We start from the raw sequence: 17,648 nt of genomic DNA, 5'->3' as shown, positions 1-17,648 counted from the left end.
ACACACACACACACACACACACACACACACACACACACACACACACACACAGAGACATAAGCAGTAAGCAGCAGTGATTGATGAGCGGCGGTGAGCGAGTCTAGCTAGCCTAGCGTTTCTACAGCCCATCTCCATCCACGTTCTCTACACTTTTCATAGACACTTTTAAAAATACATTGGCCCTGATCCTGGTAAATACATTCCACATAACTTAAACATTGTGCTAAAAGCATTTCTCTCTCTTTCTCTTAAACACACACATACACTCACACACACTTTTCCCCAGAGAGTGCCGAGGGTGTACAGTTGTATGTGTGTGTAGAGTAGGCCTACATATGTGTGTTTCGCAAGTGTACAGCTTTTGGCAACTTTTTTATTCATTAAATTTAATTTGATATGACTTTATATTCAACTGAAGTCGGGAAGGGGGGTTCGGGCTTGGCTCTGGAACACCACGCCAACCAAAGCCTGTTTTTATTCCTCCGCTAGGGAGTCCAAACCGGACAGGCCGTAAATTTGAAATAATGAACCACCCGGGCAAACGTGGTGAATCGAGTATGGAGGGAAGGGCACCAAGGAGAGGAACACAGCTGAAGCTGATGGAGAGAGAGGACTGGAGGGATAGAGAGAGAGGGATGAAGGATGTGTCAGGGTGTTGTGCGGGGGTGGTGGGGAGGAGATAGAGGGGGGAGATACTCAGAACTACATGGGCGTTATAGGGGATGTTATGTTATGTCACAGGGGGGTTAGTGTTATTTAGCAGGAAAAAGCCTGCGTCTTCAGGGGAATTTTAATTTCTGAGATGCGAGGTCCTGAGCTGGGGGAAGTTTTAAGATGTAAAGCTGTAGGGATTACGTCTGTAAGAGGGGAGGACAGGAGGGGAGAGAGACAGGGAGCGAGGATGAGGCCACATGGGTTGCCCTCGGAGATGACTCCGGTCAGCGGGGCTCTCAGCGGGTCAACGCGGGGCTTTGGACAGGGGAAAGTTGTGTCTTCTTACTTACAGTACACGCCATGGGAAGATGATGTGGAGATTAGAGCAGCAGGACCACTGGGCAGCAGCAGAGCTAGGCAGGCCAGAGCATCTAGAGCCACTGCCTTTTGGAGCCACATAGGGAATATACTGTAGTAGAACTATTTGTTGATGACACTACTGGACTGATTAAGACTATGAACCATATTGTCTATCAGACTACGTTCAGGCCCATTGAAGTGAACAGTTTGTACAGTATTAGTGTGATTCAGTGCAAGTGCTATACACTATGTAGGTATCACATTACATACAATGCACAGCCTAGTTTTCTCACTTTTTGGAGTGCTTGGGATGTGTTTTTGTTCTGGTTCTCTATCAAGATTTCTCTCTCCTTCTCTTCCCTCCCTCAAGCCCAATCCCTCCTACAGTTTTTTTTCCTGATTTTCTTTTTTTCATTTTTACTGTTCTTCCTGTGTTTTAACAGGCTTTTGTAGCTCTGCAGCTGCAAAATAGAACGAAAGCAAGGGAGGGAAAGGGGGAGTTAGAGAGGCAGAGAGAAAGAGAGAGAGGTTGAGGAGGAGGGAAAAGGGAGGGAGCAGGAATCGAATCATGAAATGAGGACCACATTTCCATACCGACTTGAAATGTGGACTTTTCATTTTTTATAGTAGTGGTGCGCTCTCTCTCTCTCATTCTTTCTCTCTCTCTCTCACTCATTCTATCTCCTCTCTTCTTTCTCTCTCCTCTCTCCTTTCTCTCTGTCATATTGAAGTGCTCTATGCAGCTGTTAGTCAGTAGTTTTCTGTTTGTTTGTCTCTTACTCCCTTCCCTCTGGCTCTCCCTCTCTCTGCCTTTAGCTCATGTAAACTTTGCTTTTCGTCATGCTTTTTTCCAGAGAGGAGTGCCTCTGCTTTTCATTAAAGTCAAAAAAGCAGATCCCCTTTCACCATGCCGAGCGGACGCCATTTTACCTTGCCTCCTTCTCCTTCTCCCCCTCGTCTGAGGGCCACGGTGTCCTGAGCCGTTTGTTTTGTCCACGCGGCCCTGAGCAAACTTTCCCCCGCCAGTGTTTGTTGAGCTTTCCGGCATGAGTGTCTTGAATTGATAGGGCTCCCTCTGTGTTGTGGCCATTACGACACACACTCTCTCTCCTCGTATGATAACATAGCCGACCGCACGGAGGCCCAGACCCCATCCAGCTCCCATCCAGCTCCCACCAGGCGCTGCAGCGCCCGCCGAATGTGTTTACTGTGTGCATTCCTCAGCATGAGAGAACGCTGCCCAGAAATGGCCCACAGAAACACCAGGCAGGCTGGCACCCTCTGGCTGGGCTCTCTACAGGGAAGGTCCCTGAGTGGTGAAAAATACGACAAGCCATGCAGCTCTGACTGAGGAGGCTCTCTGTGTGATCCCAATGTAACAGAGTGGCAGGTGAACTCTTTATGCCCCTCTCTGTCCCCTTTACTTATCCTAACAATCCCTCACTAGTAAAATACAAAATACATGATTTCGCCGACTATTGTGTGGAAAGCTTTCTTTTGCTGTGCCCTGCTATGCAGTGTAGTGCCGTCCTGTGCAGACTAGTGCTGTTCTGTGCCTCAGCTCCACTGACAGTAGACAGTGTGGACACTCTGACAGCCAAGATTGAGACCAAACACGGGCTCATGGGAAGGCATGTTGAGCCCTCGGGTGACTGAAGGCAAGGCTGGCTGTCACATGTTATTCTGAGGCCTCAAAACAAACAAACACACACACGCTATGGGTCCCTGGTGATTGTGCACAGTGTGGACCTGGCACAGGTTGTGTGTAGCGCTTCATTGCACTTGCTCCTGACCTGAATACACAGACGGCTCCAGGAGCCCCCCAGGGGCCACCAGGCTCATCCGGAGCCACAGGAAGTATAGCAAGAGACCAGGCAGAATGGAGTTATTTTATCTCCACTCGATTCTCTTGGTTCCTTTAACTGCCTCTCCCTTGCTCTCTCTCCCTTATTGTCATCTACTGTCATTTTGTCTGCTCCCTCCCTCCCGCCTTCCCTCTCTTTCTCCTTCCTTCCCTCCTGCTTTCTCAACCTCCCCCCATCTCTCTCTCTCTCTCCCTCTCTCCTCATATAAAGCTGTTTTTCATAAACCCCTGGCTGCAGCAGAGATCCCAGAGGCGTAGTGTGAAACACTAGACTTTTCTGAGCTGTTGCCAGACAGATGCTGGCTCCTCAGGTCCTCACTAGCAGATCCTTCATGGTTCTCCATTTGACATTTAGGGTTAGCCTAGCCCTGCCCTGCCCTGCCCTCTCACTGGTACAGTACTGTTTCTCCATCCTACAAAGGAAAACTATGGGATCCCTCTTTTGTTATATGAGAGAGGCTCTCTAATCTTTCGTTTACAGCTTTTCTTCCCTTCTCTTTCTCTTTGTCTCCATCTCCCTCTTTCTCTCTACAGTTGAAACATGGTTGAACATGTCTGATTTGAAGATGAAGTGGTTCAAGAGATGATGATGGTGATGATTGATAATGATTTGTTCTACATATTATATTGTTAGTGGATTGTCATTGATACTCTCTTATTATTGAGGTGATTTTCTGAGACCGAGGGAAGCAGGAAGGTATTACAGTCTTATCTGGGTTAATAAGTTAATAGATGGATTGATAGATGGAATAAATCTCCAATTATTGGCTTTACAATGAGAGCAGCTGAGTGCTTCCATAAGCTGAATGATATGAACTAAGCCTTGCAGCAGTACTTTATGAGGTCACATCACTTACTCATTCAGCTATGCATACCCACACACAGGCCCCACTCAGTCACCATTGTTGTTATGTCAGCAACATAGCTTATCGAAATCCTACTCAGCTTTGGGCCTGTGCTCTCTGGCTGAAACCTGGGACTTGACTGTAACCCCTGTCCCAGCACCATTGGCCCTGATCCTGGGCAACAGCTTCATGTGAGGGCAGTAGGCCTGGGCACCTGTCTGTGTGTGCAGCACTAGGCTAGGTGTCCTGGCTGGCCCACATAGCATTTAACCCTGAAGGAAGTCCAGACAGATTGTTTATTCACCTTATCTGCTATGCAGGAGATAAAGCCAGCATTGACACAGATAGCAGGAGCGTGCGCAACACACACCCTCCCGCTGACTCAAAGCCAATGACCCTGAGGTCGGGTCAGTTAAGGACAGACAGACAAATGGCGGCTGGGCCCATGACTCGCAGACAGCTGGTGGTCAGAGGTTGATTCTCTATCGGTGCCCTCATTTGTCTGATTGTTGTTTCTCATGGGCTCATTTGTTTCTCGGTTGGCGCTCAATTTTTTCACAGGAAGATTGATTTCGCTCCCTCCTTCGTGTTTGCTGGGAAAAGCCCTTTCATGACGGGGACTTGAGTTCCCTGGATCAGCCTTCAGTGTTTGGCCGCTGTTTGTTACTGCTGTGTGTGTGTGTGTGTGTGTGTGTGTGTGTGTGTGTGTGTGTGTGTGTGTGTGTGTGTGTGTGTGTGTGTGTGTGTGTGTGTGTGTGTGTGTGTGTGTGTGTGTGTGTGTGTGTGTGTGTGTGTGTGTGTGAGTGATAAGGGCTGTCACTGGCCTCTCTCCTACAATGAGCTGGCATCGACTCAGGAAAGCTGCACCAAGCTCCCTAATTCAACACACTCATACAAATTGACATAAACACACACAGTCATACACTCTGCAGGGCAAGAGAGAGGAGATGAGAGGAGACACACACACTCACACAAACACACTTTGGCACTCAATATGTAGATAAGCGTACACAGACAGATATATTCATACACATACATACAGACGCACGCCTTTGGCATCATCTAGACAGGATGTGGATTTTTACATGTCCATTCATCCATTAGTCAGAAAGAGCATTTATGCAGAGCACACATTATTTTTACAGGCGTCATTTATGTGTTTGTGTGGAGTTTTACTGCCCTCGTTAAACACGTCCTCCAAGCCCAGATAGATTTGGGAGCATTTATTTGCATAGTGCAGAAACCCGAAATAAATCGTTAAATATTTTTGGCCTGGTGTCTCACTGGATTAAACTAAGGCCCACTGGTGTAAATAGTGTGATATAACAGGCTCTTAGAATGTGAATAGAGGGTTATAATCTCATGTTATAACCTACATGGCGTGGTAGACAACCTGGCAGATGACTGCTGTTATGGTATTGTGGTCTCTCTGGCAGAGCTGCACCAAGGAGCCCAACACCTCACCACATACTGTCCCTCTGGCAGAGCTGCACTGTGAGGCCCACATTGTGTTATACAAACATTTTCACAAAGGCAAATATACGTATGCCCCTGCTGGAAGAGAATGGAATATTCTATTCTAGTACTTTCCTCATGCTTGTTGTTGTTCCTACTGGTAAGACTTTGCCCTGTGCCCGAGGGTAGACTGGCATAAGATGGCGCTGGAACTGCTGGCCAAAAGTTCACAAGTTCACACTCTAAATGCTCTCTGTGTGATACCCCCCCCCCCCATTCCACACACACACACACACACACACACACACACACACACACACACACACACACACACACACACACACACACACACACACACACACACACACACACACACACACACACACACACACACACACAGCCTGAGTGGCAGGTCAGTCTCTGTGTTCTCTCCTTAATTGATAGGCCCAGATCAGAGCACACCGCTTCATGCATGTGGCCCCAGACACAGGGTCAGAGTTGGCAGACTATGACCCTAACACCGGGCCTGGCCCTGTCTCCTGGTTGCTGTGTGTGTGTGTTTTCCTCCTCTCCTCTCCCCTGCAGAGAGAGTTTTGATCATGGCTGTACTCCCTAGGAGCTTCTCTTCACGGGTGCCCACTGAACACTAAACCCACTCTTCTCTCTCCTCCTCTCCTCTCCTCTCTCCTCCTCTCTCCTCCCCTCCCCCCACTCTCTGCCAACAAGTCTCTCTTTCTTTCTCATTCCTTTTATTCTCTCTGCTCTCCTCTTTCTTGGCAAGGCCTGGTGTTCCCACAGCTCACGCGACCCCCCTAGCCCCCCTTCTCCTCTATCTCTCTCTCTCTCTCCTCTCTCTGTCTCACTCCCACTCTCACTCTCTCCCTGGCACAGAGGGACATCACATGACCCTCACTCCCACTAGCAGACCCACACACAGGCTGTGCCCACACACACCACTTCCCTGTAAACCATACTTTCTCATGTCTGTCATATAGGCCTGCTGCTTCCCTTCTCAATACGTTCCACAGGGTCACACACCCATACAGTATGTCCATGTAGATTCTGTACACTGTCTATAGGTCTGTGTGTGTCCCCTCCCCCTATCGCTCCTGTTTCACAGAATGCAGTCACATATTTACCTCTCTTAGCAGATTTCTTTAGCATGTGTTCTGGCCACTGCCCACTGCCAGTAAGTGACATCTGGTGGCCAAACACAGTCATTACACTTGTTAAAGCATATTTTTGTAGCCTTATAGCACAGGTGTCAAACTCATTCCACGGGGGGCCGAGTGTCTGCGGGTTTTCGCTCCTCCCTTGTACTTGATTGATGAATTAACATCACTAATTAGTTAGGAACTCCCCACACCTGGTTGTCTAGGGCTTTATTGAAAGGAAAAACCAAAAACCTGCAGACACTAGGCCCTCCGTGGAATGAGTTTGACACCCCTGCCTTATAGTAACAGTATGTGAAATTTCAAAAGGAAACACAAGGGGATCTCAGAAAGTCAGGGTCATTTGAATCAGCACAGAGGTCTATTTATCTATCATATCAAATTAAAACCAATACATCAATCATTCAAGTTAAATGGTCTATGCTGCTCTGTGAATTACTGTCACACTGTGTGTCTGGCTCTGTACACCATGGTTGATCAGCAGAGGGACAAATAAAAGATGAAAGCGTCAGAGAGAGAGAGAGAATAGGGAGAGGGGTATACATGGGCAGGACGCCAGCCCCTTTCCTCTACCCTCACCACCCCCCTCTGCACTGCACTCTCCCATGGTTGAGTCCCCTTAGGCCCCACTCACCCCCTCTCACCCCCTGGCTCCCCCTGCTCTGTGTGGTGTTGGCACGGTGTGGGTGCAGGCGGCACACAGACGGGCACGCAGATGGGCACCGGGCTACACAGGGCAGTCTCCCCACACCTGCTCCTCATTGGCACAGGGCTTGGGCCGCCACACAGAGCACACACACATACAAACACACACACACACACACACACACACACACACACACACACACACACACACACACACACACACACACACACACACACACACACACACACACACACACAGGCACACACACACAGGCACGCAAACTCATATGTACTCACTGCTACACTCACGCACACTCACACAATTTACATGCTTATCTCCTACTATACACACATGCTCTGGAGGAAGTATGATGCATATGTTATACACATTAAGATACAATCTCATATAAATATTCATGTACAGTAGATATATTTATATTCTTACCTACACCAAAACGGATACATTGTACACCCTCGCAATTAATCACACGGCAACATGCTGTGCTGGCACACAGAGTTACACTCCCAATATTCACCCTCTCCCATTTGCAGTACATACTATTCTCAGCTGTGTGTTTCATTTGCCCTAATACTGATCTAATACTGAAGTCCTGTAATATATTGGAATCTATCTACACTGGCTAATGTCTCTTCTGAACCTGGTGCCCTCTTTGCCCCATGGGGCTTAAACTCAAAGGACCCACCATGGGTGTCCAATGACAATGGCTGCCGAAATATGAGGTGAGAAAGGGGGGAGGAGGGGGTGTGGGGGGGATGGTCAGATGATGATGTATGGTTTTATAAGATAGGAAATGAATAAATAAGTGGGGATAAAAAAATAAATAACGTCCAATAAAAGAGCTGAGTGAACATCTGTGTGGGATAGCCTGGGGGATTAGGAGGGGTTGGAACATTTTAAGCGCATTAAGGATTAAAAAAAGGTCAGAATGTTTAGCAACATACCGATAAACCTCTTAAGAGAAACCCAATTGGGGAGGCTGTGGGGGCTCTTTATCCAGGGGTGGAGGACTGGGGGATGGGGAGGCTGCGGGGGCTTTGCCATTCTTCTGTGCGGGGAGGGGAGACTATGTACACACACACATAAACACACGCGTAGCCTATGTACGTTCATGCACTTGAAACCACATGTGCACGCCCACTATCATGAAGTGAAAAGGACTGCTTCTGGATATCAACATTTTTGGGATATCGACACGATATACAAGCATGCATGTATACATATTTGGTCAAATACCTTTACTCCACATCCATCTTTTACGCTAAAAAAACATATAGATCATATACTGTAAACATACGTTCTGCTCAAACACATAATCCTACTACTGGTACAGTGGGGAGAACAAGTATTTGATACACTGCCGATTTTGCAGGTTTTCCTACTTACAAAGCATGTAGAGGTCTGTAATTTTTATCATAGGTACACTTCAACTGTGAGAGACGGAGCCACGCCGGTCTACACAGTTTACCGTCAATGACAGGGTTAGGGCCTGGACGCGAAAAACCCCCAGTGTGATGGTGCTCATAGAGAGAGAGGGACAGAGAGAGCGAGAGAGAGAGCGAGAGAGAGAGAGAGAGAGAGAGAGAGAGAGAGAGAGAGAGAGAGAGACTGTGGAGTGTTTGTCTAAAGGCCTCTCGCAGGCGTAGGAAGAGGGCCCTATCATTTCACTGTGAACGGAACCATGGCGCTCTATCCTTAAATGACACAACACCCGGGGTGGGAGAGTCATGGCCCTCGGCCACTGGGAGAACACACACACACACACGAGCTGGCCTCAGATGAGGAGTTGTTGAAAGAGAGAGACTGCTGTTTACCAGCATGCTGATTGTTTAGATTCAGACGTACTATACTGATTTACTCATGGCCGTCTGTTCTGTAGCCTGCAGCTTTGTTGCTCACTGTTGCACTCTATTACAGAGAGCATTATCCGCCTTAGTTGTAGTACTTACTTGTAGTTAGCATGTTAGCTTTACACTTCACAACAGCATATGACAGTAGCACGTTACTGTTGATATTTATACTTTGCATGCCTCCTCTGTGCAGTGCCATGTCACACCAACCATTCATCAGCTATTCCCAGCCGTCACCACACACACACACACACACACACACACACACACACACACACACACACACACACACACACACACACACACACACACACACACACACACACACACACACACACACACACACACACAATGGCAGTGAGCCACATCTGGCCAGCTGTTGTGTGTGTGTATGTGTACCTACTTCCTGTCCTCCATCTGGCTATAATATTCATGTGTGTGTGTGTGTGTGTGTGTGTGTGTGTTTGTGTGTGTGTGTGTTCATTTTTTCATTTGAACCGGGCCACTGTGTGGCAGACAGAAGCAGAGGGCAGCCGGGTCAACCGAGTCGAAATCCAGGACTGTCCTCCCAGAGAGGGAGAACGTGAGAGGGAGAGAGATGGGCAGGGAGAGAGAGAGAGAGAGAGAGAGAGGGAGAGATGGGGAGGGAGAGATGGGGAGGGAGAGAGTGGGAGAGAGAGAGAGGTCATAGAGAGAGCAGAAATATCTGATTCAGAGACAGTAACAGCAGTCAGAAACAAAGCAGAGAGAAGAGAAAATAAATAAATACAGAGAAAAAGCGATGGAATCCAGGACTGTTATTGTACTTTCGAAGGAGAGAGAGAAAGGGAGAGAGGTGAAGAGAGACAGAAGTGAAGAGAGGGAGAAGTGAAGAGACGGAGCTGAGCCCTGGCTCAGAGCACAGTAGCCTGCTGAGAGGCCATCCACACTCCTGTCGTCAAGTTTGACTGTGGAACCATTGGCTTTATCTCTGCCATTTGACTCAATGTTGATCTTTCACTGTGCCATGTGAAATCCCCTTCCAGTTAATGCACATTACATTAAAACATGCTGTTTGCTCATGTGTGCCTGTAATGCATAAACAAATGCTCTAAGCCGGCTGGTAAATAGGCAAAAAGTGCCTATTTGTATGTACGAGCGCATTCATTTATGAATATGCGCATGGCAAATGAGTCTATTAGACCTAGCACAGTGAGAGTGTGTTTATCATATATTGGTGTGTGTCTTTTTGATGCATCCAAATCACAGGTGTGTTTGATTAGTAGAATAATGACACCTACTTATGCTGGGTCCGCGCTGAAAGCATGTAGGCCCATAGAAATCAGAATGAATAGAAGGGCCTTTGAACCCTCTAACCCTGGCAATTTGACTGATAAACTCATGGGTACGCTCGCAATGGCGGGCTGGTATTGTGATGCAATCATTTCCATGGTAATGTAGAATGGTCTTTTAAATTATGTTAACTGATGTGGCTCATGCAATGTAATGTATTTTTTGTAATGTCAGTTGAGCTGATTCAACATATCACAGCACAGATTAATGGGTACACTTCCTGCTTTTATTTCCTGCTTTGCTCCTATGGGTACACTCGCTATGACCGTTAGTCCACCCATTATGTCATCATTGTCTTGAATGGGGAAGCCCATTCTATTCATTCTACTTCTGTGTGTAGGCCTACGTTCAGTAATAGTAATTTTCTCAGTCTATGGGGTATAGTGTTTTAACTGTATTTAAGTGTTGTAGCCAGAATGTCAGTACACTGAGTGTACAAAACATTAGGATCACCTTCCTAATATTGAGTTGCACCCCCTTTTGCCCTCAGAATAGCCTCAATTCGTCAGGGCATGGACTCTACAAGGTGGCGAAAGATGTCCACAGGGATGCTGGCCCATGTTGACTCCAATGCTTCCCACAGTTGGGTCAAGTTGACTAGATATCCTTTGGGTGGTGGACCATTCTTGATACACATGGGAAACTGTTGAGTGTGAAAACCCCAGCAGTGTTGCAGTTCTTGACACAAACCGGTGCGCCTGGCACCTACTACCATACTCTGTTCAAAGGCACTTAAATATTTTGTGTTGCCCATTCACCCTCTGAATGACACACATACACAATCCATGTCTCAAGGCTTAAAAATGGTTCTTTAACCTGTCTCCTCCCCCTCATCAACACTGATTGAAGTAGAGTTAACAAGTGACATCAATAAGGGATCATAGCTTTCACCTTCACCTTTCACCCAGGTCTTTCTAATGTTTTGTACACTTAGTGTATATGTACTGTATGATGAGGAGACTTAGTGACAAATGTATGTAGTGTGTATGAATGTGATTGGCGTGAGTCTGTTAATGTGTATGTACTGTATGTCTGTCTAATGGAGTGTGTGTGATGCATTATCTCTCCAGAATGTGTACAGAGGCCCGTGGGGTGACTGTGTGCTGGAGATAAGGATGAGCAGTGTAGGGCTGGTGTGTGTGTAACCCTGGGAATGGTAGCGTGGTGATAAGCGGCGTGGTGGCAGTGATTCTCCTCCCAGCCCTGTTGGCTTGTAGAGCAGAAGCACTAATAATGGGCAGCCTCTCCATTGTTTCAGAGCATCTCCTCTCTGTTTGATGAGCTCTCTCCTGTTCATCCCCTGTTCATCCCTTCATCATCCTCCCTTTGTTCCTCTCCAGCACCCTGGGCCCTCCAACACACTCCAGCACCAGGAAACAAGCCCTGCAAATGTGCCATGCAGTAGGATTGGAGGTTCATATACCGTAGGCTACAGTAGACAGCAGCTATTAGAATTTAACTGAAGCTGTTAACACTCCACCAGACCTCCAGGGGGCCTCAGTTAGATTAGACTGGTGATCTAACAGTGGTCTGATTTAAGGACAGTTTTTCCTGACCACATGACCTGACAAGGAAAAACTCTTAACTATAGACCATAACAAGGATCCAGGGTTTTCCCTGGCCAGGTGAGTAGTTAGGAAACCCCCTGGCCCCAGTCTGATTGGGTGTATAGTCCCCAGGTGGCCCGCAGGTGTAGAGCTGTATTGATCACAGATGGTGTGTCTGGGGAGAATGAATGAGGCAGATCTGGGCTGTCAGGTTCTATCAGAGTCAGTGTGACCGCTGTGACAGCTCAGCTCACCCTCTCATTAAACACCTGAATGGAGGGGTATCCTCATTGTTGTGATGATGACCCAGACTCTTTGTTTTACTGTTTCAAAAAAGGAGGTCCATAATATATAGGTTCAAGTTCAATTGCATATTAAGATGTTTTTACATAGTGAGAGTATGCCCAAATTAGGTTGTATTATTTTCAAAATAATACAGACTTAGATGATCCCCTTATACACCATCCTACAGTTGAAATGTTGGCTTGCACTCTAGTTCACCTTATTTACCTCTTACAGGAATGTAATAATGGTCTCTGTCTGGATCTTTTCCTTATGTTTCCTCCTATTTTCCTTGATGATTTGTCAGTGCGGCTCTGCTGCCGTCGTCCAGTCTAGCTTTTCATTTAGCAGCTTGCAGAGGTCCAGTAGCACGGCAGACAAAGACTGGAGACAAACATCCCGGTGGTTTTATTTTCACTCCATTTGCAGTGTATATCCTCTGTAGATCTTTTATCTTTCATACCACTGGGTCTGTGTGGGTCTGTGTGAGAGTGTGTGTGCTAGCGAGTGTGGGTGCGCCATCAACTAGCAGGAATGTATTGGTACCGCCAAAGCTAAGATGGCTGCCAAATGCTAAAATGGCTGCCAGGATTCCACAGAGCGACAGCGTGAGTGAGGGAGAAGTAGAGAGAGTAGAGAGAAAAAGCGAGAGAGGGACTGAGACTCCATTCAGGGAGAGGGAAAAAGAGACTCCTTTTAGACCAAAGTGATATGGCGATTCTGTCCTTTTGTTTTGGTTTTCTCGTCTTTAGCGGTGGGGTGAATGGTGCGGCAGGACTAGCCTCCCCAAGATGAGGATGCTGAGGGGCTTAGATGGAGCGGAGGGAGGGAGGGGCCTAGTAGTAGGGGTAATGGGGATACTTGGCGCACACTGCCTTAAAACATACAGTGCTGTGGGGGTAATTGGCTTGAATGGTATATATGATCCAACCATAAAGCTCTTCAAGGTTGCATTACACAGCAGAGAAAGAATGGCACCAAGCGGGGCCAAACCAAACTAGCACAGGCCTCTCTGTGCACAGTCGTTAAGGTAAAGAGCTGAGTGAGACGCAGTCCCAATGACGCCTCGCGGACCCGGGCTTCACATTTACACTCCTCAGCTTACACTAGTCATCAGTGTGGAGGGAGAGAGAGGCTGCAAGCTGGGGTTACATGGGAACTTCACCTGCCACACTGTGCCAACAGCCTGCACTCAAACAGGACTCCCTGTGTGTGTGTGTGTGTGTGTGTGTGTGTGTGTGTGTGTGTGTGTGTGTGTGTGTGTGTGTGTGTGTGTGTGTGTGTGTGTGTGTGTGTGTGTGTGTGTGTGTGTGTGTGTGTGTGTGTGTTCACTGTGGCTCCCTGGGATTGAGAGAGAGGGATGCTGAAGAAGAGAGTGGGGAGAGTAAGGGAGAGAGAGAAAAAAGTGAAAAGGAAGGAGTGCCAGAGATACAATGGGGCAAGAAATGTCACAAACACACAGTTGTTTCATCTCTCAAACTGGAACACCAAACCATTCCTCTTTGATACTTGATGCTCTCTGGAGAGAGTATTAGTAGTGATTCCTCTACTGTGAATGGCTCTGGAAAGTAAAGTCTTTGGTGTTTGATTTCCCATTTCATGACTCTAATGTTAAACCTGAGCGGAAATAGCCAACCTTTAATCTAAGACCCAATTCTGCCTCTGGAAAGAAGGGGTTTTAAAATACTTTCCAATGTGTTCCTATGCCGTCCTCCGCCCACTGCCCCCTCACCTTGGGTACCGTCCAGGCATCTGTCTCCTGCCTAACCTCCACCTCTCTCCACCATCTCTCTCTCTCGCTTTCTCTCTCTCTCTCTGTCTCTCTCTCTCTGTCTCTCTGTCTCTTTTCCACAGAATCCGGACAATCAGACAGCTCAAACCAGCAAGGAGACACAGACATCAAGCCACCACCCAATGGTGAGTTCACAGTGTGAATATACACACTGTCATTTATACATGCAGATGCATGTTTAAACGCTTTCACACACACACTCCAAACACACACACACACACACACTCACACACACACACAAACACACACACACACACAGGCCAGTATAGAGTGTATAGTGTGTCCCAGTGGAGTTGGGCCTGGGTTTATTATAGTAAGGCGAGCTGATGTTGCTGGGCCTGGCTGTGAGTGTGGCACCCCACTCATAAATCACCCTGACGTTATTGGAAGATGGGAACCACATGGCCGTGCTGCCGACTGGAGCTCTGACCTCATACAGCCGGCCCCGCTGCGGTTAACCCAGGCTGAGGCAGGCTGAGGAGAGGGTGTGGAGTAGGAGCACCACTAACCATGGAGAACCTGGACATCCTACACTCTTACACAAAAGGTGCTATTTAGAACCTTAAAGGGTTCTTCGGCTGTCCCCATAGCAGAACCCTTTGAAGATTTTTTTTTTATTGCAGGTAGAACCCTTTTGGTACCAGGTAGAACCCTTTCTACGGAGGGTTCAACTGTACATGGAACTCAAAAGTGTAACGTTCATCTTTCGGGGAGAGAGTGGACCAAAACGCAGCGGGTGATGAATACATAATGAATTTAATGAAGAAAAGAATAACGATGACAAAGCACACTTTAGAAATTACAAAATAACAAAACGAACTAAACAGACCTGAACATGAGAACTACATGAAACGAAGAACGCACGAACAGGGAAAACGAACGAACGAGACGAGACAGTACCGTGTGGTGCAACAAACACAGACACAGCAACAATCACCCACAAACAAACAGTGAGAACAGCCTACCTTAATATGGTTCTCAATCAGAGGAAACGTCAAACACCTGCCTCTAATTGAGAACCATATCAGGCAACACATTAACCCAACATAGAAACACATAACATAGACTACCCACCCCAACTCACGCCCTGACCAACTAAACACATACAAAACAACAGAAAACAGGTCAGGAACGTGACAAAAAGGGTTCTAGCTGGTACCAATAAGGGTTGGTGTATGGGTGTATACACATTATATGGGTGTGTATACACAATATGGGTCTATACACATCCCTTTACACCCGGCCAGGGACCTATAGACTGAACGGACACTATAGACTCTACACTACACACTAAAGTTTCTTAGTCATGCTCCTGGGGAGCCAACGGGGGCACATTTTGACCTAGCACTACACACCCGATTCCAGTAACTAAAGGTTTGATGATGAGTTGATTAGTGGAATCAGGTGTGTAGTGCTAGTTCCCCAGGAGCAGGAAACACTATACCATAGCCTTAGATAGAGAGCCTTGGTCACTCTATACACTGCCCACTGCCAGGGCCTGTACACACAGCATACACTAGAGCTCTTAGAAAGCTTAAACACACAAATACAATCCACAATCTATAGCAGTAATGAGATCATACATGTTGCAACAAGCTCTGACATACTGGATGCCCACTGGACACCATGTAAACAGTGTGTGTATACAACTTACACAGGGCACAATCTGTGGAGCACATTAAGGCCTGTTGCTGGACAGTGTTTTGACATGCTTGACTTGAAGCAGTCATGACATGAGTACCTGTCCATAGGGCTTTTGATAAGTGCGTGATACGTCCAACCAATGCCATTTCCTATCTTATAGAAAACACATGCTAGTGCTTTCCACTGTGGTTTATCTGTTTTTCTATGCTCCCTCTGTGTGTGTGTGTGTGTGTGTGTGTGTGTGTGTGTGTGTGTGTGTGTGTGTGTGTGTGTGTGTGTGTGTGTGTGTGTGTGTGTGTGTGTGTGTGTGTGTGTGTGTGTGTGTGTGTGTGTGTGTGTGTGTGTCCTAGCATCTTCTCGTCATCCTCATTGCTCTCATCTCTGTTTTCCCAGGGCACTTGAGTTTCCAGGACTGCTTTGTGACTTCAGGGGTGTGGAACGTGGCCGAGCTGGTCCGAGTGTCACAAAGTGAGTCACTGCCTCTCCTCTCTGTCACTGTCACTCTCACTGTCACTCTCACTACACACTCACCAGTACACACAAACCTCAAGGTTCTCACATGCATTTTCCTACTATACTCTCTGTTTAAAGAGTTGTGTAAGAGTCACATGTATCTGTGTGTGTGCTTTAGCTCCAGTGGCCACAGCGTCCGGCCCCAACTTCTCCCTGGCCGACCTGGAGAGTCCTGGCTACTACAATATCAACCAGGTGGCCCTGGGACGCCGCTCCATCACTTCCACCCCCTCCACCAGGTACAAACACACACATTACCTGATTATTTTGTAGCCTACTAATACTAGCTTCTGTACGCTTCAGTCTATGCTGTCTAACCTTTGTGAATGCTTTCCTCACTCTGCTATGATTGCGTGATGGGACCTTTCTTCTCCTTCCTCTCTCTCCCCTCTCTTCTCTGTGGAACTTTCTTCATCTGGTGTTTTTTCCACCTATCCGTCAAACTGTCTGTCTGTGTTTTTTCTGTCTCTTTTCTTCCCCTTTCCTCACTCACTCTCCCTCTCCTTCTATCTCTCTCTCTCCTTCTATCTCTCTCTCCTATCTCTCTCTCTCCTTCTATTTCTCTTCTATCTCTCTCTCCTTCTATCTCTCTGTCTCACTGTTTCTCTCTCTCTCACGCTGCAGGACTGAAATGGAGCTTTATGCAAGTCTCCCACGGAGGTAGTTATATTCACTCCACTATATTTCCCCTGACACTACTTTAATATAGACACATTCAGACTCAGCTAGACGGACAGCCAAAAACACATACAATTCTTTATTTGGATCCACTTATGAAACATTGTGCATTTAAGGACCTATGTTTTTACAGGTCTCGTATGGACTTGAATCCAAGGAACACTCTCACTCACTGTACACACACTTACGCTCTACAATACTTTAGTCTAAGCCAGGGGTAGGCAACCCTGTTCCTGGAGTGCCACAGGTACTGCAGGATTTTGTTCAGGACTTTTGTTCCAACTAGGACTTTTGTTCCAACTAGGCACCACACTTGACCACCTGAGCTAATTGATCAGTTCAATGATTGCCTAAATTCAACACACCTGGTCTTCCAAGTGGGTTAAATCCAAAACAGGACCAGAGTTGCCTACCCCGGTCTAGGTACATAGTCTAATCTGAGGGATTAGAAACATGGCCATGTTCAGATAAAGCATGGTGAATAAAGCCTCTAGCCGCACTTATCTGTCTCTCAGCAGACTGTACTTTGTCTCCCAAGTAAATAATATTCCTGCCTCCACACCCATTAAGTCCCTTTCTCTCTCCCTCTCTCCAGCTCCAACAAGCGCAAGTCCATTGACGACAGTGAGATGGAGAGCCCGGTGGACGATGTCTTCTACTCGGGCCGCTCCCCTGCGGCCGGCAGCAGCTCCCAGTCCAGTGGCTGGCCCAACGATGTGGACGCAGGTTAGATACCCCCATAACCCCCCCACCCCATCTAACACCCCCTGCTGTGTTTTATGGTACTGTATCCCCCTACTGTCTGTCAGACCTGTTTTCCTCCCTCTACCCTCACTCCTCCTCCTCCTCCTCCTATCCACCTGCTCTGTAGGCCTGTGTTTACACCTTTTCTAAATACTTTCAGTGTGCACTGCAGTAGTAGTATGTAGTAGTATACCAGTGTGTCTGCTGCTCGGCTCTGTGCTCAGTAAAAAAAGTATTAGATTCAGGCTCCTA

The 17,648-nt window shown here is 47.2% G+C and overlaps 1 protein-coding gene across 3 annotated transcripts in view; it reads left to right on the top strand.

Annotated features, from left to right (window-relative positions):
• The window catches only part of nfixb (nuclear factor I/Xb), a 104,032-nt gene that overhangs the window by 66,538 nt on the left and 19,846 nt on the right, over window positions 1–17,648 (top strand). For 2 of the 3 annotated variants that reach the window (XM_038984082.1, XM_038984081.1), the window contains exons 4-7: window positions 13,880–13,942; window positions 15,855–15,929; window positions 16,093–16,213; window positions 17,248–17,378. In XM_038984082.1, coding sequence (XP_038840010.1) covers window positions 13,880–13,942; window positions 15,855–15,929; window positions 16,093–16,213; window positions 17,248–17,378 — 390 coding nt within the window. Of the gene's footprint in view, window positions 1–13,879; window positions 13,943–15,854; window positions 15,930–16,092; window positions 16,214–16,598; window positions 16,635–17,247; window positions 17,379–17,648 lie in introns of all 3 variants that reach the window. The other variant, XM_038984080.1, reaches the window with a different exon arrangement.

This window comes from Salvelinus namaycush, chromosome 3 (genome assembly GCF_016432855.1).
Source record: "Salvelinus namaycush isolate Seneca chromosome 3, SaNama_1.0, whole genome shotgun sequence".
Lineage (NCBI taxonomy): Eukaryota > Metazoa > Chordata > Actinopteri > Salmoniformes > Salmonidae > Salvelinus > Salvelinus namaycush.
This window is presented reverse-complemented; position numbering and strand designations above follow the sequence as displayed.